Below are 26,048 nucleotides of genomic sequence, written 5' to 3'. Positions count from 1 at the left end.
CCTGATCGATTAGGGCAGATAGATCTTTCTTGAACCTATTCGTAGGGTCATAAAGGAGTGGACTGTAGGTATCCATGTCGGAAAGCAATCTATTAATTTCCGCATAATAAGAGGACTTGTCAAGGACAACTATCCCCCCCCCCCCTTATCAGCGGGCCTGACAACTATGTCGTTCCTTTTTTTGAGGGATTTGAGGCCCTCATTGAACCGGAACTCATTTCTATCATTCCTGACTTGTAAGGCCTCAACATCTTTAAGGACCAAGTCCTTAAAGACACTAATAGATGGTGCTACAAACCCAGGAGGGTTGAAAAGTGAGGCGTTAGCAAGTCCTGAATGTCTGATGCCCCCATTGACAAGCCTGTTGTCTCTAATAGGTTTGGACATGACATATCTTTTGACATTAATTTTACGGATGTACTTCTGTACATCCATAAAAAGTCCAAACCTATCAAGGGGTTTGGTGGGGGCATATTTCAAACCATGTCCAAGGACCAATTTCTCGTTATCGGTAAGGGTGGCAGAACTCAGATTAAAAATACCAGCATCTCTTAATGCCTTTTTCTTTTTTTGTCTGGTCCGCCTCCCCCCTCTGGTCCCTCTTTTTGTTTTCCATCCTGTTTCCTGTTTAGACTGGGGTTGTGAAAATCCCCCTGAAATCCTTGTTGTTGCACCCCTCGTCCACCTCCGTTCCACTGGTTGGTGTACTGCGGGTGATTAGTGATGTATCTATCGTCGTAATAGTCATCATCTCGATCTAAAGGAGCAAAGCGATTTTGTGATGACCAGTCATCCCTACGTGGTGTGCTATAGCTGTTATGGCCGTGACGGTAATTATTCCGCTCCTGATAATAGCCGTCATGTTGATACTCTACAAATTGGGGATTATTGGGGGGTCTAATACCCTTGCCCCTTTTGTTTTTGCCACGCCCCCTGCCTCTCCCCGGTATCTGTACCCATTCTCGCTGAACGGGTGTCCGTGGAGTGCGGGGTGATGAAATCGTGGGAAAAACGGGTTGTAAGAGGGAGACAGGAGCTGATGCAGTGGATTGAACTGCTACCTCAGCTTGTAATGATTCCTGCTTTTTCTGCCATTTGAAAATGAGGTTGGACTTGTAATCGCCCAAATCCCTAAGATACTTCTTTTTCTTTTTTATTTTTTGGTCCGATTCCTCCTTCTCGAGAACCTTTTTAAGGGCGTTGGATCTATTAATATATTCCAAACTCTCAGTAGAGGAAGCCATAGACGTTTTCAAAGACAGAATTTCCTCATCCAATCTGGTCAGTTTAACTCTTTTCCTGCTAACCAGAAACCTTAACATATTTAGCCCGGCATCATTAAAATATTTTGCCCAGACTATTAGGTCCTTCTCATCCTCCTGGGGGCTAATCTCCCACCGGAGGCTACGCGGGACCATGCCCAGTTCCAAATATTTATCCAGAAGGGCAATGTCCCATTTAGTATGTATTTCGGAAATCATGGTGTTCTTCAATCTAAGGAAGGACCCCCCCAAGTCCGTCACAGAGGGTTCCTCCAAATCATTGAAGACATCACTTACATTGATAATGCTATTGCTTCTGTAGGAAAAAATATCCATAGCAACGTCCAGCAGCAGATAATAAGTAATCTAGCAACAATAGGTAAAAAATGGAAAAGAATCTGCGCTCGGACAGCAAAAAAATATGATATTAATGAGGATCACTGAAGATAAATGTGAAGGCAGCCAACTAAATGATAGATTACAAATCACATAAGCATATATAAAAAGGTGTAGTAGCGCCAAAAACTAAACTGATATAACTAGATTTGTCAATGTGGAGTGTCCACAGAAAGTCCCAACAGTCCAAAAAAGATGAAAGTAGTGGAGACCAATTCCCAGTTTCAGAGCCGTGCGGATGAAAAGAAGCCAACACCCAAGCGTGGAGATATGCCAACTGCTTACCAGATGTTAGGTGGATATAGGCGATGAACTAAACTCAAATTGGGCCATCAATCACAGACAGTGCCAACGGATCAATATCATCAATTCCCAATGCCTCAGCAGATCATGGTAACAGGGCAATGAAGGCTCAAAACATACCACCAGACTGAATATATGGTCCCAGCAATAAACAATTCACCTCAAAAGAAAGGGGCAGGACATAGTGTAGACTGTACAGACTCTAGTTTTAATGGATGTATAAAAACATACTCACACAACGGTGGGTGTATACAAGCATAATACAATAAAACCGCGGTATTGGTGGCGTGCTGCTCGATCCGGATCACCTGACGCGTGTCGTCAAGGAAGTGACATCATCAGAGGTGGACCGGATACAAACGGCAGCACGCATATAAAGGAACAAACCGGAAATGACATGGGCGGATGTGAACCGCAAGTGCGTTCCACTTGATCATCAGCCGGAACCGGAAATGACGCACGCGGAAGACGTCCGTCAATGCATTCCATCAGGTCCTGGACACCGGCCGGAAATAGCCTTTGAAAGCTACAGTAAGTCTCGATGGCCAAAAATAAGGAAGCGATTGTATGCTCCTCCACCGAGACATGAGTAATCCGAACAACCGGTGCTGATAAGTTAAAAAAGAAGGAAAAAACTACCAGCATAAATAAAAAAGATCAAGTGGGAGGCACATTACAAAATAGAACCATTACACACTATGCAATATCCTATATGTAATGCAACAAAAATAGAGAAAAGAACATCAATACCTCTCTACTTACAAGAGATATATGATATAGTACATAAATAACACTGGGTATAAAATTAACCTGCTCAAGGTCACATAAATATCCCATGGATGGTAAAACTTTATAAGATGGGGCGGAGGATAACGATGCTACCATAGACGGATATATAGTAACAGCATTGGGCCATCAATCACAGACAGTGCCAACGGATCAAAACCGCCCATGTCATTTCCGGTTTGTTCCTTTATATGCGTGCTGCCGTTTGTATCCGGTCCACCTCTGATGATGTCACTTCCTTGACGACATGCGTCAGGTGATCCGGATCGAGCAGCACGCCACCAATACCGCGGTTTTATTGTATTATGATGATATGTGATTGATGGCCCAATTTGAGTTTAGTTCATCGCCTATATCCACCTAACATCTGGTAAGCAGTTGGCATATCTCCACGCTTGGGTGTTGGCTTCTTTTCATCCGCACGGCTCTGAAACTGGGAATTGGTCTCCACTACTTTCATCTTTTTTGGACTGTTGGGACTTTCTGTGGACACTCCACATTGACAAATCTAGTTTTATCAGTTTAGTGTTTGGCGCTACTACACCTTTTTATCTATGCTTATGTGATTTGTAATCTATCATTTAGTTGGCTGCCTTCACATTTATCTTCAGTGATCCTCATTAATATCATATTTTTTTGCTGTCCGAGCGCAGATTCTTTTCCATTTTTTACCCATGACTTGCAATATTTGCCCACTCTTCTTTGTAAAAACACTATAAATCTGTCAGATTGCGAGGGCATCTCCTGTGCCCACCCCTTTTCAGATCACCCCACAGTTTTATAATCGCATTCAGGTCTGGGCTCCAACTGAACCATTATAAAAATGTAATCTTCTTCTGGACAAGCTGTTTCTTTGTTGATTTGTTGTATGCTTTGGGTCGTTGTCATGCTGAAAGATGAAGTTCCTCTAAATGTTCAGCTTTCTAGCAGAAGCCTGAAGGTTTTGTGTTAATATTGACTGGTATTTGGAACTGTTCATAATTCCCACTACCTTGACTAATTCCCCTGTTCTAGCTGAAGAAAAACCACCCCAAAGCATAATGCTGCCACCACCATGCTTCACTGTGGGTATGGTGTTCTTTTGGCGATGTGCAGTGTTGTTTTTGGGTCAAACTTATGGCCAAAAAGTTCAACCTTGGTTTCATCAGATCATAACACATTTTCCCACATGCTTTTGGTAGACTTCAGATGTGTTTTTGCAAAATGTAGCCGGCTTGGATGTTTTTCTTGGTAAGAAAAGGCTTCTGTCTTGCCACTCTACCCCATAGCCCAGACATAGGAAGAATATGGGATATTGTTGTCACATGTACCACACAGCCAGTACTTCGCAGATATATCTGCAGCTTCTTTAATGTTGCTGTAGGCCTTTTGGCAGCCTCTCTGACCAGTTTTCTTCTTATCTTTTCATCGATTTTGGAGGGACGTCCAGTTCTTGGTAATGTCACTGTTGTGCCATATTTTCTCCACTTGATGATGACAATCTTCACTGTGTTCCATGGCATATCTAATGCCTTAGAAATTCTTTTGTACCCTTCTCCTGATAGATTCATTTTAACAATGAGATCCCTCTGATGCTTTGGAAGCTCTCTGCGGACCATGGCTTTTGCTGTAGAATGTGACTAAGAAAATGTCAGGAAAGACCTACTAGAACAGCTGAACTTTATTTGGGGTTATTCAGAGGCACTTTAAATGATGGCAGGTATGTACTGACTCCTATTTAACATGAGTTTGAATGTGATTGTTTAATTCTGAACTCAGCTACATCCCCAGTTATAAGAGGTTGTGCATACTTATGCAACCATATTATTTTCGTTTTTTTTATTTTTACTCCACACCCCCCCCCCCAAAAGTTTTTATTTTGTTTTTCAACTGAGTTGTACAGTTTATATGTCACATTAAAGGTGGAAACAGTTCTAAAGTTATTTATCTTTGTCTCATTGTTTTACATCACAGAAACCTGACATTTTAACAGGGGTGTGTAGACTTTTTATATCCACTGTATATATAAACACTATTTCACCAAAAGTATTGGAACGCCTGCCTTTACTGGCACATGAACTTTAATGGCATCCCAGTCTTAGTCTGTAGGGTTCAATATTGAGTTGGCCCACCCTTTGCAGTTATAACAGCTTCAACTCTTCGGGGAAGGCTGTCCACAAGGTTTAGGAGTGTATCTTTAGGAATGTTTGACCATTCTTCCAGAAAAGCACTTGTGAGGTCAGGTAGGCACTAATTTTGAAGAGAAGGTCTGGCTCACAGTCTCTGCTCTAATTCATCCCAAAGGTTTTCTATCGGGTTGAGTTCAGCACTCTATGCAGGCCAGTCAAGTTCCTCCACCCCAAACGTATTCATCTATGTCTTTATGGGCCTTGCATTGTGCACTGGTACGCAGTCATGTTGGAACAGGAAGGGGTCATCCCCAAACTGTTCCCACAAAGTTGGGAGCATGAAATTGTCCAAAATGTCTCGGTATACTGACGCCTTAAGAGTTCCCTTCACTGGAACTAAGGGGCCAAGCCCAAAACCCGAAAAAAAAACTCACACCATAATCCCCCCCTCCACCAAATTATATGGAACAATGCAGAAAGCAAGGTCCATAAAGACATGGATGAGCGAGTTTGGGGTGGTGAAACTTGACTGGCCTGCACAGAGTCCTGACCTCAACCCGATAGAACACCTTTGGGATGAATTTGGGTGGAGACTGCGAGCCAGGCCTTCTGTGAGCCAGGACTTGTGCATTACCGTAATACCTTTTATTTATAAATAAAACTAATTCAAATGTACTCACAAAAGGACATGATAAAAGACATGTAACACAATCCAGTCCAGTACCAACATTCCAGGCCTGTGCTTTTGTGAGTACATTTAAAATTGTTTTATTTATAAATATATTATTATTAATAATAATAATAATAATAATAATAATAATAATATTTATAAATAAAAGGTCTCATGGTAATGCACTCAGCCTACTGCGCCCCTTTCCTTGTACTACAGGGTTGATATAGTTAAAGAATACTAAACAGTGCGTGTGGCCAACATAAGACCACAACAAGGAGGAATAAAATAAAAAGTTTCCCAGTTACTTTTTACTGCTTGGTCATTGCAAAAAAAAAAAACTAGAGGCAACATGCTTTAGTTGGAGAACAGAATAAAAGAGACAAAAGAATGTCAACAAACACAAATAAAAGAAAGCTTGCATTGTGCTGATGTATGCTTCCTGGTTTTAGAATAAAACAAGGATTCAAAAGATAAAAACTGAATTAAATCGCATTCATGTACACAAATTCCTATTCCTAAATCAAGGGAGTTGGTTTGTAATTTGTAATGTCTTCTCAAGTTTTTTATTGAAGGTGAAGAAAATTCAGAATACCATATAACATGCATAAACTTCCTACATACACAGGGCTCTGATGAAGAAGGGGGAGCCCTTAAAATGCGCCTTTGAGGTTATGCCCATGATGGCTATTCAGGTTCGGATGATTGGCAGGCCATGCATGGTGGTCTGAGATTCATTGGTTTTCTGATTTGCAAGCTTATCAAGTTCTTTTCTGAGTAGTGTATATTCGTTTTTTTTATAATAAAGTTTTATTACAGTGGTGCACTCTCTGTTTGTTTTATTTTTAGTATTAATAAGGATTTCCTAACCCTGGAGAAAACTGCAAGGCCTTGGATCTCATTCCATATTTGGTGGCTGTGTGAGGGACACACTCTCTTTGGATATTGCCATTTTCTCATCTTTGGTATCCTTTTTATACATGAGTGTAGATGATATTTGGTTGTTTTTAAACCTTCTACATACTGTAACTACAGTAGAGTTACAATTAAAAGAAAAATAGATAAAGCTTGGGTATCACCTTAAGCTTGGGTATCACACTATCGTGGGGGAAAAAAATATCATATAAAAAAAATAATAATAATAATATAGCGCATACAAATGTGACATGTCATATTGTAATTGAATTTTATTAAAAATTACTTGTCCTTTTAAATCTGCAGCTTTGTAATTTTCTGCAAATGCAAATGCAAATGCAAATGCAATATGGCTACCTGGCGGTGTTGTATACACAGAGTGTATACAGAATGCCCCCCAGAAACATCATTTCCTGTTTGTGTGATTGGCTCACCACACCAATTTTCTCTGAAGTCTGCACTAAGATACAAGTCTTATTTCGGGCATCCCCTGCAACAAAAATGTTATTTTTTTGGTGAGATACTCCCAATAGGAAATCACGGCTAAAGGGATGCAGGCCCAGCAGCTTTCCTCTTTAGAGCCCTGTAGGTGCAGCAGCTAATTGATAATTATGAAACCTCTCCCATTAGACTTACTTTCCCACGTGGGCACGGACAAACACCCAGGGATTTCTTTAGAATAACAAAAGGTAGGAATCTGCAACAAAAACGTTTGTTAAAATCCCTGCAATGTACAGAGATCACCCAGAGGGGAATGTTTTTTGTTCTCACCAAATGTGGAGTTACACTTTAAATTTTCCTATTCTGGGGTGGCAGTTGATGTTAAAATAAACTCAACGCCACCATGTAGTGTGGGCATCTATATGGAAAGGGAGAATAGAAGACGTTTTTGCTTGACACCTTTCTATGCAGTTAGACTTTTCACATTTTGCGGTTGATCTGCATGGTAAGATCTGGGAGACAGGAGAGATTTATTGTAACAAATTAACAAGTGGCTGAGGAGCTGGTGTAGAAAGAAGGGGCTCGGGTTCCTGGAGAACTGGGCTGACTTCTATAGTATGCGATAGGACAAATAGTATGCGACAGGACAAATTTAAGAGGCTTGTATACCAATGCTAGAAGTCTAGCTAATAAGTAGGGAGAACTGGAGCTGCTAATGTACGAGGAGAATTTTGATTTTGTTGGAATTTCAGAAACTTGGTTTGACAGCTCATATGATTGGCTGGCAACCATTCAGGGGTATTCCCTATATCCTAGAGATAGGAGTGGTAGGAAAGGGGGAGGGGTATGCTTGTATATCAAGAATGATGTGTAAGTGAATGTGAGGGATGACATCACTAATGGAGCAAGGGAGGAGGTGGAATCCTTGTGGGTGGAGCTCCAAAGGGAGGAAAATATTGGGAAAGTAATAGTGGGCGTATGCTACAGGCCCCCAAACCTCAGGGAGGAGGGGTAGGCAGACCTCCAATCACAGCTTTCTTGGAATGGTAGCAAGGCTGGGAAATGTTTTTATAATAGGGGATTGTAACCACTTCTGGACCTGAAGGATTTGCCCCCTGTGCGATTTTTATTTTTTGCGCTATAAACAAAAAAATAGCGACGATTCGGAAAAAAGAAACCAAATTTTTCACATTCTGCTATATAACATTCCCCAAAAAAAATTAAAAAATCAAATTTTTTTAACATTTTAGGCCAATTTGTATCCTGCTACATATTTTTGGTAAAAAAAAAAATCATAATAAGCGTATTTTGATTAGTTTGCGAATAAAGTTATTTCGTCTACTAAGTACGGGAAAGATTTATGTCATTTTATTGTTTTTTTTATACTAGTAATGGCGGCGATCTGCAATTTCTTGCGGGACTGCGACATTGCAGCGGACAGATCGGAACCCTGATTGACATTTTTTACACTTTTGGGGTGACCAGTGACATTACTACAGTAATCACTGCTAAAAATATGCACCGTTACTGTAATAATGACACTGGCAGGGAAGGGGCTAACACTGTGGGTGATCAAGGGGTTCAATGTGTACCTAGGGGCGTGTTTCTAACTGTGGGGGGCGTGGCTTTTGAAATGATCAGAGAGACCTGTGTTCCTATATAGCAGGATCACAGGCGCTCTGTGATCATTACAGGGAGAAGAACGGTCAGCTGTGTTTACAACAGCTGCCTGTCCTTCTCTCTCAGCGAGGAAGGTTTGCGGGTGTCAGGCGGCAATCGGAGCTGCCTGCCTGCTGCATCGGCTTCCCCGCTGATGAGCGCTCCTCCCCTAGCTGCCTGCGCACGACTGACGTATACCTACATTGGTTTGCCCATGAGCGGCTGCCTGCTGCAGTATATTGGTTAATTATCCGGGAACAGACTGGGCAGAAGGAACCACGCATTCATCTAAGGCTCCCCATTTCCTAAATGTTTTGCAGGATAATTTAATGGGTCAGTTGGTGAATGCACCAACAAGAGACAATGCATTACTAGACCTACTAATTACAAACAATACAGACTTTATCACAGATGTGGAAGAATCGTTCTTGCTAGACCAATCTATTAACGTTCTATTAAAGAGGAAGTAAACCCTCCTCTGACACTTTTACCTATAGGTAAGCCTATGATAAGGCTTACCTATAGGTACTGTAAATATCTCCTAAACATGTACCGTTTAGGAGATATTTACCTTTCATGCAGCCAGTGACGTCACTGGCGCATGCGCTCTGAAGGAACGGCCGCTGGTGCCATTCCTTCAGGGTCCCGTGCCGTGACCATCGGCTCCCGCGCGCCTGCGCGGGAGTGACGTCACCGCGGCTCCGGCCAATCAGATGGCCGGATACCGTGATCCCGGAAGACGGGCGACTGGACATGTCGCCCGTCATAGAGGTAAGCGGACCGCACGGCGGGGGCTCGTACTAAGGTAAGTATTGCATAATGAGCTAGTATGCTGTGCATACTAGCTCATTATGTGTTTCTCTTTCAGGTCGAACGAAAAAAAAAACAAAAGTGTGTATGGGTTTACAACCTCTTTAATAAGTGAACTGCCATCTAGATAAATGAAGGCCTGTGGATGAGGTGTATCTGGATTTTGCAAAGGCATTTGATACAGTTCCTCACAAACATTTACTTTCCAAGCTGAGGTCTGTCAGCATGGATCATAGGGTTAGTACCTGGATTGAAAACTGGCTACAGGGTCAGGAACCAAACGGTGGTGATAAATAGTGAGTACTCGGAATGGTCCAGTGTGGTAATTGGGGTCCCCCAATGATCTCTCATGACACCAATTCTGTTTATTTTTTCTTAAATGATATAGGGAATGGGGTAAACAGCTCAATCTCAATAATTGCGGATGATACAAAGATAAGCAGGGCCATAGCTTCTGTACAGGATGTGGAAACCTTACAAGAAAACATAATTAAACAGTAGGGCGGACAACTACAAGGCAAATGAGGTTTAGCCCTGTTCACATCAGCACGATTTGACATGCAATTTGACAGGTCAAATCGCATGTCAAATCGCAGCCTGTTGCTGGCAATGGGAGTGTACCAGTCGGCTCCACACCGATTTCCAAAAGTAGTTTCTGCACTACTTTTGGCGACTTCAGGGGCGACTTCAATACACATCTGTGCATGAACCCCCACAGATGTCTTTCAAGTCGCCCCCGAAGTCGGACTGAAATGCGGCTTTGAAATCGTGCAAGCTCAGTTGAAGTCGCACAATTTTAAAGCTGAGTCCAGTGTGAATGAGGGCTTAATGTTGAAAAATGTAAAGTAATGCATTTGGGTGCTAAAAATATAAACGCAAGTTACTGGCTAGGGGGAGAACCTCTGGGAGAATCTAAGGTGGAAAAGGACCTGGGGGTCCTAGTTGATGACAGGCTCAGCAATGGCATGCAATGCCAAGCTGCTGCAAGCAAAACCGACAGAATATTGGCATGCATTAAAAAGGGGATTCACTCCAGAGATAAAACGATAATTCTCCCACTCTACAAGACTCTGGTTCAGCTGCATCTTGAGTATGCCGTCCAGTTCTGGGCACCAGTCTTCAGGAAGGATTTGCTGAAACTGGAGAGAGACCAGAGAAAGGCAACAAAGCTAATAAAGGGACTGAAGGACTTTAGCTATGGGGAAAGGCTGCAAACATTGAACTTATTCTCTCTGGAGAGGAGACGCTTGAGGGGGGATATGACAGCAATGTACAAATACCGTACTGGTGACCCTAGTATAGGGAAAAAACCTTTCATTGAAAGGGAATTTAAAAAGACATTCACTGAAATTGGAAGAGAACCACTTTAACCTGAAATTGGGTTCTTTACTGTCAGAGCGGTAAGGATGTGGAATTCTCTTCCACAAGCAGTGGTATCAGCAGGGAGCGTCCATAGTTTAAAAAACTATTAGATGGGCACCTTAACGACCACAACTTACAGGGATATACAATATACTATTGACATAAACACAAGCACACTCACACACCACAGGTACTGAATGGGCTGGTGTCTTTTTTCAACCTTACCAACTATGTAACTGACCAAAATAAGAGGATGTTTTGAGATTCCATTCCAGATTCTCAATAGGTGGATTTTATTATTTGTAAAAAAAAAAGTTTATTTTGTGGATGGTAAAGTCTATAAGGATTTCCTGAATTGTAGATCCATCTAACTTTATGTACTATTTTTTTTAACAATAGTGTGATTCTTCGAAAACACAGCTATAATACCTACCGTATATCAGCAAATATATATACTATTAGTTTGTTGGCATGTGTTCCTAGTCCATGGATCTTTCTAGCAAACAGAAACATTTAAGAATCCGTAAAAGATCATTTTTTTTCTAGATAAAACTGGCAAGGTGGCATTCAATATAGATGGCATCCCAATGTCCCGCAAGCAGTTTTGTGTGTTACCGTAAGTAAATTTAGCCTAAGTAAATGTCTAGCTATTATTCAGTTTCTTTACTCGTAACTTTCCATGTACACCATCTCTATATAATCTGTGTCTTATGTCCACAAACCTCTAATGTAATAAATAATAGTTTGTTATCTGATCAGTGGAGAAAAAATATCTAGTACTAGTTGATTATGTTTCCTTTTTACCAAGTGCCCTCTACAACCTTTCCATTAACACTCTTACCATTTGCTCGTTTACATTAGCCCAATTACCGCAAATAATACTTAACCTTTTGTGGTAGATTGACTCAACTGGCCCTAATGAAGCAGGAATAATGAGTTTTCTTTCGTTTATAGCCAGCATGTTCCTGGGCAACCGATGGGACGAACCCACTGAGTATATAAAGTTTTGCCCCTCAACAGGTAGGCCAGAAGAACAGGACATCTCTAAAGGTAAGTACTTGATGTCCATGTTATTTATATATGTTAACTACTCCATGACTAGCAACAATGTCTTGCTTTCAGGAACAGGATGACAGATATCAGCATGAATCCCCTTCTAACTTATACACCATGCTATTTCACATTAAAAAACTCTTTAATTTCTTAGGCCACAAAATGGATCTGTTTGTAATTTTGTACAGTAACATTTTCACAATTAAACACTTTATGGCATGCTGTAGTTTGCTAAGACAGAAGATTAAATTAAATATCCTAACTGTGTCCCTTGAAATAATATTGCAGTGTTGGCCACTATGATATAACATGATACGATATTAATATGTTTATGTTTTGTTTATTCCTAGTTGTACAAGATCGATCGATCTATCTATCCATCTTAGAAACCTAAATACTTAGATACTCTTAACAGGAGGAAAACTTAGTTCTTTGTTAATTGGTTACACTACACCCCCTCTAGGCAGATAACCTTTACGAATATGTAAGGAATCTACACACAAGCTGGGGGACACTATTAATTAGTATAGAGCTACATGCATGTCATTGATGCAATGCTATTTTCAAATCCTTGGTGGAGGCATATCCGCAAAGGCATTTAACAAGATGGTAGGTGATCAAAGTAGTCAGTCTGTTTTAGGGGCATAACACCCAAAATGGATGCAAACCCTACAAGTAACTAATCATTTTGGACCCCTACCCTTTTTTTACCCTGTTTTAGGGGCATAACACCCAAAATGGATGCAAACCCTACAAGTAACTAATCATTTTGGACCCCTACCCTTTTTTTACTGACCTATTATCTAAACCAGGGTTTCTCAACCAGGATTCCTCCAGTGGTTGCCAGGGGTTGAGCAAGGAGCAACTTCTACCTCTCAGATAATTTCTCACTGACACCAATGATCTTTTTAGCTATCTGTAAGGAGGTAATTCGTCCCAATGTTTACAAGTGTAAAGAGCATTCGTTCAACTGATCATCCATCACACTAATGTATCATGAGTTGTAGATATAGTAGTTTTTAGCAGGGGTTCCCTGAGACTAAAAAGTTATTTCCAGAGTTCTTCTGTGTTAAAAAAGATTAAGAAATAAATATCTAAACTGTTAAAAAAGCAATGTCAATATGCAGCTCCAGAAACGTTTCTGGCTTCCAGCACCAGAACACAGCCACGGCAGCAGCTCACATGAGCTTTGTCAGATAGTGATATCCAGGCAGAACCATTGATTCTGGCACAGATTCCACATATTTTCCACAGCTACGACAAGCGGTCTAAAATTGGTTAGCTTTAGGTGTTGGGTTTAGGCCTGTTTGGTAAATACTTTTTGTAGCATTACATCCATCAACAAAATATAATTGCCAAATTACTCTATAGCCTATAAATTCTTTATTCTAACAACAAATAGAAAGGGGAGAAAGATAGAAAACTAGGTAAATATTGATGCTACATATTAGTGAAAATGTTAGAAAATGCAAAACAAGATTTAAAATGCTTAGGTAAGCAACAATGCTCTGTTTTGCAACAGTATTAAGCAATAGGTAAAGCTGATGTATGGCTTGTAAGGTCTGATTGTTTAAATTGATTCAAAAGCTTTTTCTTTTTTTTTAATAATAAACATGTCATACTTACCTGCACTGTGCAATGGTTTAGCACAGAACAGCCCTGACCCTCCTCTTCTGGGGTCCTCCACTGGTGGTCCTGGCTCCTCCTCTTTGGCAAGTGCCCCCATATCAAGCCGCTTGCTATAGGGGTACTAGTGCTGGCTCAATCTGCCTGCTTTGCCTGTGTCTGCAGACACAGAGAGCCCCATCCCCACTCCCTCATCACAGGCTTTAAATGACAGCAGCAAGAGGAAATGGCTCCAACTGCTGCCTCTCTGTCCCTACATAGTTACATAGTTAGTCAGATTAAAAAAAGACACGTCAACCAATAAAAAAAAAAAAAAAGAAAACACAAACATACAATCCCATATACACAATCCTAAACCCCCAGTTGATCCAGAGGAAGGCGAAAAACCCCAGCAAAGCATGATCCAATTTGCTACAGCAGGGGGAAAAAATCCTTTCTGATCCCTCGAGAAGCAATCAGATATTCCCTGGATCAACTTTATGTATAAATATAGTACCCACTTATATTATGTACACCTAGGAAAGAAGCCAGGCCTTTTTAAAAAGCAATCTACTGAGCTATCCAGAACCACCTCTGGAGGGAGTCTATTCCACAATCTCACAGCTCTTACTGTGAAGAAATGTTTTCATATTTGGAGAGGAAATCTCTTTTCCTCTAATTGTAAAGAGTGCCCCCTTGTCCTCTGTGATGACTTTAAAGTGAATAACTCAACACCAAGTTCACTATATGGACCCCTTATGTATTTATACATGTTAATCATATCCCCCTCCTTATCTCCTCTTCTGAAGAAAGAATAAATTCAGTTCCTCTAATCTTTCCTTATAGTTGAGCACCTCCATGCCTCTTATCAGTTTGGTTGCCCTTCTCTGCGCTTTTTCCAGTTCCTCGATATCCTTTTTGTGAACGAATGCCCAAAACTGAACTGCATATTCCAGATGAGGTTTTACTAATGATTTGTACAGGGGTAAAATGATATCTCTCTCTCTGGAGTCCATGCCTCTCTTAATACAAGAAAGGACTTTGCTCGCTTTGGAAACCACAGCTTGGCATTGCATGCGATTATTAAGCTTATGATCTACCAGAACACCCAGATTCTTCTCCACTATGGATCCCCCTAGTATGTATGATGCATGCATATTCTTAGCCTCTTATGAGCAGGGAGAGAGCGGAGAGACCAGCAGCTCTCAGGCACAGCACTGGATCGAGATCAAGCTCAGGTAACTATGGAGGGGGGTCCTAATAACAGAAGGTTTTTCCTTCATGAAGGGAGCGCATTAAGGTAAAAAAAAAAAACCTTATGCGTTTAGAACCACTTTTAGATGTTCCATTTAATAAAAACACTTCACCGGACAGTGTTTATATCCATTTTCCCTTTGACAACTCTTCTCCAGTTCTTTGGCCCAGCTACAAGCTCTGTAGAGTTTAATAGGAGAGTCCAAACATGTACACAATTTTTAGTATGAAAGAAAACCTGTACTTCAGAGAGTTACTTCACCAAAAAATCATATTTCATTTTTCAGTGGTCATAGTAGAGAGCTTTAAGTAGTAGAGAGTTAAGCCATCTAACAGCTTCTTACATTTGTCACACACTCCGGTAACAAGATCTCTGCAATTCCAGTAGGAACACATGCCATGAAAGGAGCGCAGCAGAGGGCCAGGCAGTGTAAAGCAGGTCTCCGTTGTATCTGAGGTCAGTCTTTGGGTGTAATAGATAGATTGGTTGTGGGGGGAACCCATACAGAGTTTATAGTATATAAGTAAACTTGTAAATGAAATAGGTCAGACCAACAGTAGAGTTGCCCATAGAAATCAATTCGATGGATTCAAATTGCTTGTAAAGGGAACCGCATTTTACACCTAGAGATATGTTCCCTGCGCTCTTGCACTGAATACGTTCACAGATGTCTGTGCTTAACCCTATTGATCTAGGACCAATGTTCTTTATGAAAATAGGCCGAAGAGAAAAAAGGATCAAAGGGAAAACATTTAAATTTGATAGCTCAATTATATAAAATGCTTTAAAGAATAAGATACACTCCTCTTACTATTATATTTCAGTAACTTCGCCTTGCTTTGTTCTTTCTATCTTCCTTAATTTTTCCTTTTTTTTTTTTTTACAGCTGACAGAAAAGAAGATGGCTCCAAAATATTTTGCCCTCTTCTTCACTTTTTTAGTCGTCAATACTGCAAAAGGAGAAGAAACTAATATAAGGTAACAGAGAAGTTCCAATTCCATTTCATGATTATAAAACATGATGGGTCTAATTCAATTGTAATTAAAGGTTGTAGGTGTTGCATGTAACAACCAATGCTTACTTTTATTGTACTACTGTACTAGAAAAATTACCTAAGTCAAGTGGTTACCGAAAGAAAAAGGGAAGGCAAGTAAATATACCCATAGATAGGGCAAGTGATCTGGCAAATTAACTTCTTTTAGGTATATTCTGCTCATATTTGGACAACATATGGGCAGTAATGAGCTTCCACATTTGTTGAATATTTTCTTGGATACTGAATATATTGAATGGGATACCTGTTGTAAGATAATCATATCTGCTTGTATGTAGGGTCATCATATAAGCAATTACATTTCTCCAACCCCCACTTTGACTACCTGGACCCAAGACCAAATCAGATTGGAGAACCAGATTAGGAATTTGAAAAACAATTTAAATTTATTTTTGAATGAATTATAAAGCATTCTTTGTTTGATGTGGTGACTGTTAGCACCACAACATTAGGAATAGCAATATATTTTTCTGCTTACAGTATGTATTACCCAATTCCTCAAGCACTCCAAACAGGTTATGTTTTCAGGATTTTCCTGATCTGTCCAGGTGATCTAACCCATACCTCTTGATCAGAAATGCTCTTAGTCTGGATACTCCAGGTCTGAGTCCTTTAGAAATAGTTATGGACAGGCTTCTTATTGGCTATGTTTTATCCCCTTCCTTGGTAGAACTTGTCATCTGGTAATACTGTATGAGTCAAATAAATACCATATATATATATATATATATATATATATATATATATATATATATTATATGAGCTGTTTCCTGAGCATGGTTGTAAACTTTTGTTTAGATGCCTTTCTTTAAAAAAAAAAAAAAGAATAATTATTTGATTAAAGAAGAAAGCTCCTAGTGCGAGAAATGCTCAAAACTTGGCCCCTTGGATGTACTCATAGACTGGAGCTGATAAACATTGTTATTAAAGAAAAGAGTAGATGATATATTAATAATTCATTATCACACATTCTTTGGTCACATGCAGGACATCGAAAAGTCTAGAACAGTAATACCATGTTGTCTTAAAAAAGAGGTGTCACATTCACATTTAAAAAAGTTATCAAGCATCACCATCAGGCTTATTCAACTAGTCAGTGAAAATCAAAATGATGAAATCCAAAATACAGTAGCTGAGAGCAACCAATCATAAATCATATCTTAACAAAGCTAACGACGTTTGCAAACAGTATTGATATTAAAACCACCATTTAATTATTTAGATTTAAAAATTATTATTGTATAATAAGCATTTAGACAAGATGGCTACTGCTAATGTACAAATGCAAGAGGGCACAAAGGTCAACATAATAAGTGTCTATATGCCCTATATGACTCAAAACCCAATGGATGGGGGCTCCATTCCTATTTTCCTTTTCAAATGACATAAGTATATTTATCCATCAGAGAAGCAGCTTGGCTTGCATGAACCAAAAGCTAAAAAAAGGTCAGCTAATGAATTTAATTGAGTGCATTACATTTTTATTTATTTGATAAGATGATTATGTCCCATTTCCTATCCCTTTCAGACCACCAGTAAGCAGTGAGGATGCTCAGCCCATGCAGAGACGCTACTCAGAAGCCATCCTTGCCAGTGACTATAGCAGATCGGTCGATAACATGCTCAAAAAGAACTTTGTGGACTGGTTGTTGGGCAGAAGAGAGAAGAAAAGCCAGTATGTTAAGTACAAATCATTTAAGCACAATGTCTATAATATACTGCATGAGTTGTAATGTATAAACATAAAAAAATCCTTTAAAATAACATAAAATAATTTTTTTTCTGGTATAAATATATATATATATATATCATGAGTGTAACAGTCAAATAATTAACACAGATAAATGATCATTAAAGCCATGCTTCACTTTAACAAGTGATTTGTCTGATAGAGGATAGGGAAACTCCCAAAGACAAGGGCAAGGTGACATTGGTGAGCAGTGCTGGCCCTTGGATTGGTGAGTCTTCAGCGGTCAGTTCTAGGGCGGCAGTGAGCGGGAGTTTTTTTTATATTTTTGACATACCAGGCAATGTTTTGTTTGTTTTTTTGTAAATTTTGTGCTTCTGCTTTAAATAATTTTGTTCATGATGTACTAGCAGGCACCCAAAAATGTAAGATTAAGGGCAGATGATATGATTGAAGACATTATAAGGTAGTCGGATCAGGCATTCATGTCTGACCCTCTTTTACAGCTGAGACAATTTTCACTGATGTTTAGAAGTCTATCTATTTTTTTTTAAGACATCCGTTTTTGGGATTTATTTTGGATGCTAGTTTATTTAACATTGAAGACATATCATATTTTATATTTTGAGGTAACAGAGATAGAACTCCTTCTAAAATATTAGTCTTTCAGCTGAACTTCACCCAGAGGAACTTTGATGATAATAGCCAGCAATAACTCTTACAATTGTTTCTTGTGTAGAAATATTTTGGATACAACCAAGAGGCAAGCTGAATTCCAGCTTCCTGATCTCAACATGATCAGAGACACAATGGATCAGTTTGAAATGAACAAGGACTTCACAACATGGCTACAGAATCAGAACCAACTTAATAGGTAATTCTGAAAAAAATGCATTAGGACATTTGTAGACATGTAGTAAGGCCACTAAAAATGACTATTATCCATGATCTACTTATTCTGAATGAAGGTGTTATGTTCTTAATATGTTCTAAAAATAAAATACTTTACCCATACCGGTCAGGAATCCCAGAGTTCCTAGGCGGGGTAAAATGGTTTTCGATAGAGTGTGTTATTGTTTTTCCAATAAGTTTATAGGTCATATTGGCAAATACAGTAGAAAATGAGTGGCATGCAAGTTACCTGGCAAAAATCGACCCCAACGTTGGGTACCCCTTCTAGTGGAGGAACAGAAACAGGAATAAATATTTTCTGTTGTAGTAATGTAGTTCAGGAGTTAATGTTTCACAAGGTACAGTACTTCATACTAAAATATTTTTTTATACAAGTTTATGTTATTTATCTACATATATTTACAGTATTTACACATAAAAATAAATTTCAGAAATGTAGAGTGGTGTGTATAGGATGATAACATCTTAGCTTTCCAAATGCCTGGGAAATTCCCAGTCCAACTCTTCTCTTAGCAGACAATTCTTTATCCATATTAAATTGCTCTCTGTTCAATGTATTCAACAATCACCTTTCTCAGTTGTAGATAGTTTACCGCTCAAGGTAACAACTCCCTTGCTACACCTTTCCATATGAGACAGGTGCGGGCCCTGCGTGCATCAGTAACATGTGGTAGAAACAAATCTGGATGGCCGCACTCCGATTAAATCACCTTTATTAGATCCAAATAATAAAACGACAGTCCATACAGCAAATGGTGCTGTTTTTTCACCACCATTTGCTGTATGGATTGTTTTATTATTTGGATTTTGGGAGCAAAAAGAAAGTATAACCAGACAGGTTTTGGTGGGCTGAGCTAAAAGAAACCAAAAACTGAACCGGTGCAGAATTTGAAGGAAACCTGTAAGAAGAAAAGCATGAAGGCCTGCTACTGATGATGTCCATCTAACTAGCAATGGCAGCCTCCTGGTACATTTTTTATTTTAAGCATACTGAGGGCATTATCCACCTGCTGACCGCCGCAAGTACATATACTGCAGCGGTCAGCCCCGTGCAGGCAAAGTGACGTACCGGTACGTCACTCGCCTGCGAGCCGATAGGGGGCGAGCGCGCACCGCCGGAGGCGTGCTCCCGCCCCCGCTCGCTCACTCTGATCCCCGCGCGTGTGACACTCGCGATCGTCAGTTACAGAGGGAGAAAGGCAGGCGGCTAGTGTAAACAAAGCCGCCTGTCACTCTCCCTTGTGTATCAGCAGAGAGCATACGGTCCTGCTATGTAGGACCGTAGATCTCTGCTGTTACATGAAAAGCCACATCCCTGCACAGTTATAAGCACGCCCCTAGGGACACACTTAACCCCTCCTTCTCCAATAAAGTTAACCCCTTCCCTGCCAGTGTCATTTTTACAGTAACAGTGCATATGTATTGCACTGATTACTGTAGTAATGTCACTGGTACCCCCAAAAGTGTCAAAAATGTCAGTCAAGGATCCGATCTGTCTGCCGCAATGTTGCAGTCCCGCAAAAAAAATTGCAGATCGCCGCCATTACTTGTTAAAAAAAAAACAACAAAAATGACAAAAATCTTTCCCTTAGTTAGTAAACGCAATAACTTTTGCGCAAACCAATCAAAATACGCTTTTTGCTATTTTTTTTACCAAAAATATGTAACAGAAAACAAATTGGCCTAAAATGTTAAAAAATTTTGATTTTTACATTTTTTTTTGGGGAATTTCATATAAAAAAATTTGAAAAATATTGTTATTTTTGCAAAATTGTCGCTCTTTTTTTGTTTATAGCGCATGATCAAAAAATCGCACAGGTGATCAAATACCACCAAAAGAAAGCTCTGTTTGTGGAAAAAAAAAGGACGTCAATTTCATTTGGGTACAGCGTCGCACAACTGTGCAATTGTCCGTTAAAGTCCCGCAGTGCCGAATCACAAAATACCCCCTGGTCAGGAAGGGGGTAAAATCTTCTGGGGATTAAGTGGTTAATACTTATGAAATGGAATCACCTTTGACTGTGTCTTTACTGTGCATTATTTGTAAAATATGTAGGATTCAGTAAAATGTAGCTGGTTATTAAAAACAACATTGACTCAAAACAGTCCAGTTATTCTCCCAGATACCATTCTTTCTGCCAGACAGCCATTCCTCTCCTGGTAAGGTCTACTTTAACAAAACCAGCTATATGAATGCAACATGAGTCATGTTTAGATAGCCCATTCTATTAAACAACTGGTGTCTGTCAATGATCAGCAACTTCCTATATAGGTGAATACAATCATCCTATTCTGCCTGTTTAATATCAAAGCAGTAATAGATACGGTAAAGGGGAATCTGATTCCCTGCATAAATAACCTAAACCTACAACTCCATAGCTATCAAGTGAATTAGCACCCACATTATATATGGTCATCTAAAGATGGGTAAGTTGTGACATAGTAAGGCTTTCCATCTACATTGTTATTCAAGACAGAGCTGAGCAGCTGACCATGCACATAGTAGTAAAAAAATCTGATGCTATCAATTGTCTTTAGGGTAATAAGCCCAGCACAGTGGCATAGCAAAAGGGGTTACAGAGTTCATAGTTCAGACAAAGTATACAAAATCCAAGTATACTATGTCCACAGCCACCCCTCTGTCCAAGGTTTTACTTACCTCCTCATAAAAAGAAATCAGGTTTGTTTGACAACTTCTGTCTCTCATGAATCCATGCTGTCTGTTGCTTAAAATATTTTTTTCCAGCAAGAACTCATCTATGTGGTCTTTTATTAAACTCTCCAGTATCTTCCCGACTATAGAAGTTAAACTAACAGGTCTATAGGTACTTGGCAAAGACTTTGATCCCTTTTTAATCATAGGCACCACATTGGCGCTATGCCAATCCAGTGGTACTATTCCAGTCCTTAACGAGTCCCTAAAAATTAGAAACAAAGGCTTTGAAATGACAGAGCTCAATTCTTTTAGGATGTGTGGGTGGATGACATCTGGTTGAGGTGCTTTATCCACCTTTATTCTGTCTAAATATTTCTGGACCATATCACTTTTGAGCCATTGTGGATCATTTGGGGCTGAGTCAATACCATCCTCATTATGGTCATGAGCTCCCCCATGCTCCTTTGTATACACAGACCTGAAGAAAGTATTTAATACATTTGCCTTCTCTTTGTCCCCAGTCACCCACTCCAGATTATTTTGTCTACATGCTCAGACCTGATCTTTTTACTATTAATATATTTGAATAGTTTTTGGGGGTTTGTCCTACTATCTTTTGCAATCTGTCGTTCATTTGAAATTTTGCGTCCTTGATTTCCTTTTTACATATTCTGTTATATTCCTTTTAACAATTAAACAATGATAGTGTTCTTTCATTTTTATATTTTTTAAAATAACTTTTCTTATTATTTATAGCTTTTTTAACATTGCCGTGAGCCACATAGGTTTTATTTTTAGCCTTTTAAATGTATTGCCCATGGAAATATACTTTTTAGTGAGTTTGCATACAGTTTTTTTGAAGAATTCTATTTTCTGTTCTGTGTTCATCTATGCCGATATTTCCTCCCAGTCTAAATCTTGGAAAGCAGCCCTCATTCTTGGAAAATTTTCTCTGATATAGTGTTAAGGATTACCACCATGGATGTTCATTAGAAGGCCATGAGTCATGATGCCACTGCCCTGCAGTTGCAATATACAGTGCCTCGAAAAAGTATTCATACTCCTTAACATTTTTCACATTTTGTCAAAACCGTAAATGTATTTTGTTGGATTTTTATGTGATAGACCAACACAAAGTGGCCCATAATTGTGAAGTGGAAGGAAAATGATAAATGGTTTTCAAACTTTTTTACAAATAAATATCTGAAAAGAGTGGCGTGCATCCCCCTTTACTCTGATACCCCTAACTAAAATCTAGTGGAACCATTTGCCTTCAGAAGTTACCTAATTAGTAAATAGAGTCCACCTGTGTGTAATTTAATCTCAGTATAAATACAGCTGTGTGAAGTCCTCAGAGGTTCGTTAGAGAATCTTAATGAACAAACAGCATAATGAAAGCCAAGGAACACACCAGACAGGTCAGGGATACAGTTTTGGAGAGGTTTAAAGCAGGGCTAGGTTATAAAAAAAATACCCCAAGCTTTGAACACCTCACAAAGCACTGTTCAATCCATCATCTGAAAATGGAAAGTGTATGGCTCAACTGCAACCCGTGGAACCTCTTAGTATTGTTTTACAAGTAATTATTTAACAAAGCACATGGATGCAAGAGAACCCTGACACCAAATACAAGATGTAGTCATAAAATGTGTACTCTTTTTATAAATAAAACAGTTACTATTATTGAAATTTTTTTATAGTACTAATTGTTTTGTATGATCAATTGCAGCTTCCATGATGATGCTAAAGTAAAACTATGCCAGGAGACCATAGATATGCTCATGGCAATGGATTTGTGCAAAGCTAGGTAAGTTTTATTCCCACAAATTTTCTAAATTATTCTACTAACTAAAACCAAAAGCAGAGGTAAACAATACTTTGTATAAAATCTAAAGTTAGTTTTTTTAATAATTAAAGTGCATCTATAATCAAAGCTTTTTTTTTTTATTATTGTTTTGGATAGAGTAGGGAATAGACAAAAAACCCTTTCAGGCTTGTTTTTCTGTCCAATGGTCATATATCAGTGCAGCTAGATCAACTATGGCAGTAAAATAATTATCTAATATGAAGTCATAACATCATGATCTAAAACAATGGTCTCCAAACTGTGGCCCTATGCTTGCCTTTATTCGGCCCTTGGGGGCATTATACCTCCCACTAATACGAGACCCTATTCCTTCTACTGACACCAACAATGGGGCGTGATTCCTTCCGCTGACATCTTCTAGATTGTAAGCTCTAACGAGCAGGGCCCTCCAAATCCTCCTGTATTGAATTGTATTGTAACTGTATTGTCTTCCCTCATATTGTAAAGCGCTGCGCAAATTGTCGGTGTTATATAAATCCTGTCTAAATAAATAAAAAATCAGCAATGGGGCATTATTTCTCCCACTGACACCAACAATGGGGCACTATTTCTCCCACTGACACCAAAGCTGTGGTACTATTCCTCCTTCTAAAAGCAATGATGGGGCACCATTTACTGTCACTGATGCCATGACATTTTTTCCTGCTGCTGTTTACAGTCCGGCCCCCCAAAGTCAGAAGGACAATAAACTGGCTAATTTTCTAGAAAGTTTGGAGACCCCTGATCTAAAACATGAAAGTTAGGTAAAAAGTTGCCTAATAACCAAACCCATGAAAATGAAAAACTCTACAGCACTAGCAGAGTCCTATATATTGAGCATCAACAGCATCAGTAGTCATTAAAGCGGAGTCCCAGCCTAATCACACACCCAACCTGTCTAACGGTCCAGCGATGCGGCCGCCCGAAGCCTCGCACTTCTCCCTCTCTGCTCTGCGGCGCCGGCATCACTGGTGTGGGCACCCGGCTGTGACAGTTTGCGGCTTCACAGCCGGGTACGCACTGCGCATGCGCGAGTTTCGCTACGCGTCGTGATTGACCGGCAATCTTCTGGGACCTCTGACATGTCCCAGAAGAGTGCAGGGAGGGAGGGGGAGAGGAGAACTTCCGCTCAGGGCCGAGCAGAAGTGGGAGCGGGTACCTGTCAAAACTAGGTACCCGCCCCCCCCCCCCCCCAAAAAATGACATGCCAAATGTGGCATGTCAGGGGGTTAGAACTACCTAAAGCAGAAGTTCCACTTTTGGGTGGAACTCCGCTTTAATGTCACTCCTTATTATTCAGTTGGCCAAGTTCAGACTCAGATGTCATGATAGTCTAGAGCCCACAAAAATGTTGTATGGAATCTCCGCACACGCTTCTGATAACTCCCATTGTATTCTTCCCTAATTATAGTAATAAGCATATTGCAAGGAGATCCCTGGATTGAATCCATGGTAACTTAGGGTGCTAATCATCTGGTGTGCAAATAATAGACCCATTTATGAAGTCTGTTTAGTACACTTCTAGTGCTAGGATTTGGAGACAGTCAATGTGAGGATCTCATGAAAGTAATGCAGAAATTCAGAAACACTAATATTTTTTTTTTATCGTTACAGATTCTCATAATTATTTATGACATATTCTACATCAGACATCAGTATTTCTGACTTGACAGGCTGTGTTAATGTTTGAAGCCTTTACAGTGACAAGATTTATATATGTATGTAAACTGCAAACAATAAAACAACTACAAGAGTAACAATGTGAATTGTGTCATATTTCTGTAAAATATAGGTTAAAGAGGAACAACACCACAAAATGTTACCTAGTAAGCGGTATAAAGCAGTCTCTTATTACATTACTAAAGTACCAAACATCTACAAAGTCTTTGGTAGCCATTTTATATAATTAGCCAAAAGATGCTATGTTATATTAGCAGAGAAGCCAAAATACCAGAGGAGTTGTTTAACCAGAAATAAAGCAATATCATAGGTGCTATGTTACTAGAGACTAAATTATGAGGAGCACCATAAATGCCATTCTATTGAAATAGCTTTCTATCAGAACTTCCTAGCTACTAAAAATATACTACCAGATGTATTTCATAAATTGTCACTACTGCTATAACTACAAGTTGCCACAACAATATGTGTTGTATTTCCACAGCAGATAGTTGGATATGTTGGATTTGTATGTTCCACCATACCCCTTTGTGTTTTGCAACGAGTTCATTTAAGCCTAGCTCTACCACACTCAACCCCATAATGCTAGTCTAGCTTTTCTCAGCCAGGGTTCCTCTAGAACAGCCTTTCTCAATCTTTTCAACATGGAAGAACCCTTCAAATCACTTTCCGGTCTCAGTGAACTCCTGCAGCTCATAGTACATTTGCATCATGGTCACTGGAAAGAATGCCTCTTACATTTGTGGACATTGGAAAGAATACCCTCCTTTCTGGTTGAAAAAGGCTGCTCTAGAGTACATTTGCGTAATGGTCACTGGAAAGAATACCTCTTACATTTGTGGACATTGGAAAGAATACCCTCCTTTCTGGGTTGAGAAAGGCTGCTCTAGAGGTTGCTAGGAGTTTCTCGAGCAAAGAGCAAATTCGAATTCTCAGATACATAACTCTTCTACTAATGATCTTTTAGTTATCTGTAACAGGCAATGCTTCCACTGACTGACAATGTACGGAGCATTCTTCCCACTGCCCACCAATTTAAGATGGATTGTTCCCACTGACCACTATTTTAACCACTTTACCACCGGAGGATTTTGCTGTCTTACATCTGGGCCACTTTTTATGATTCGGCACTGTGCGGCGCTGTGCAACTTTAACTGACAATTGCGCGGTCATGCAACGCCGTACCCAAACGAAATTTACGTCCTTTTTTTCCCACAAACAGAGCTTTCTTTTGGTGGTATTTGATTACCTGTGTGGTTTTTACTTTTTGCGCTATAAACAAAAAAAAGCGTAAATTTTGAAAAAATAACAATATTTTTCACATTTTATTATATGAAATTCCCCACCAAAAAAATGTAAAAATCTAAATTTTTTTACATTTTTGGCCAATTTGTTTTCGGCTACCTATGTTTGGTAAAAAAAAAAAAAATCACAATAAGCTTATTTTGATTGGTTCGCCCAAAATTTATTGTGTTTACTAACTAAGGGAAAGATTTCTGTCATTTTTGGTGTTTTTTTTTTTAACGAGTAATGGCGGCGATCTGCGATTTTTTTTGCGGGACTGCGACATTGCGGCGGACAGATCGG

The 26,048-nt window shown here is 39.5% G+C and overlaps 1 protein-coding gene across 1 annotated transcript; it reads left to right on the top strand.

Annotated features, from left to right (window-relative positions):
* The first annotated feature begins 15,014 nt into the window (after positions 1-15,014).
* On the top strand, positions 15,015-24,528 carry GIP (gastric inhibitory polypeptide). Its single transcript, XM_082271767.1, has 6 exons — positions 15,015-15,081; positions 15,512-15,603; positions 17,209-17,355; positions 18,107-18,241; positions 22,665-22,742; positions 24,396-24,528. The coding sequence occupies exons 2-6, from the start codon at positions 15,527-15,529 to the stop codon at positions 24,403-24,405; spliced, it is 447 nt and encodes a 148-aa protein (XP_082127893.1). The 5' UTR covers positions 15,015-15,081; positions 15,512-15,526; the 3' UTR covers positions 24,406-24,528.
* Positions 24,529-26,048: the final 1,520 nt, after the last annotated feature.

The sequence above is a fragment of the Pelophylax lessonae genome, assembly GCF_965119305.1.
Source record: "Pelophylax lessonae genome assembly, chromosome: 11".
Classification (NCBI taxonomy): domain Eukaryota; kingdom Metazoa; phylum Chordata; class Amphibia; order Anura; family Ranidae; genus Pelophylax; species Pelophylax lessonae.
This window is presented reverse-complemented; position numbering and strand designations above follow the sequence as displayed.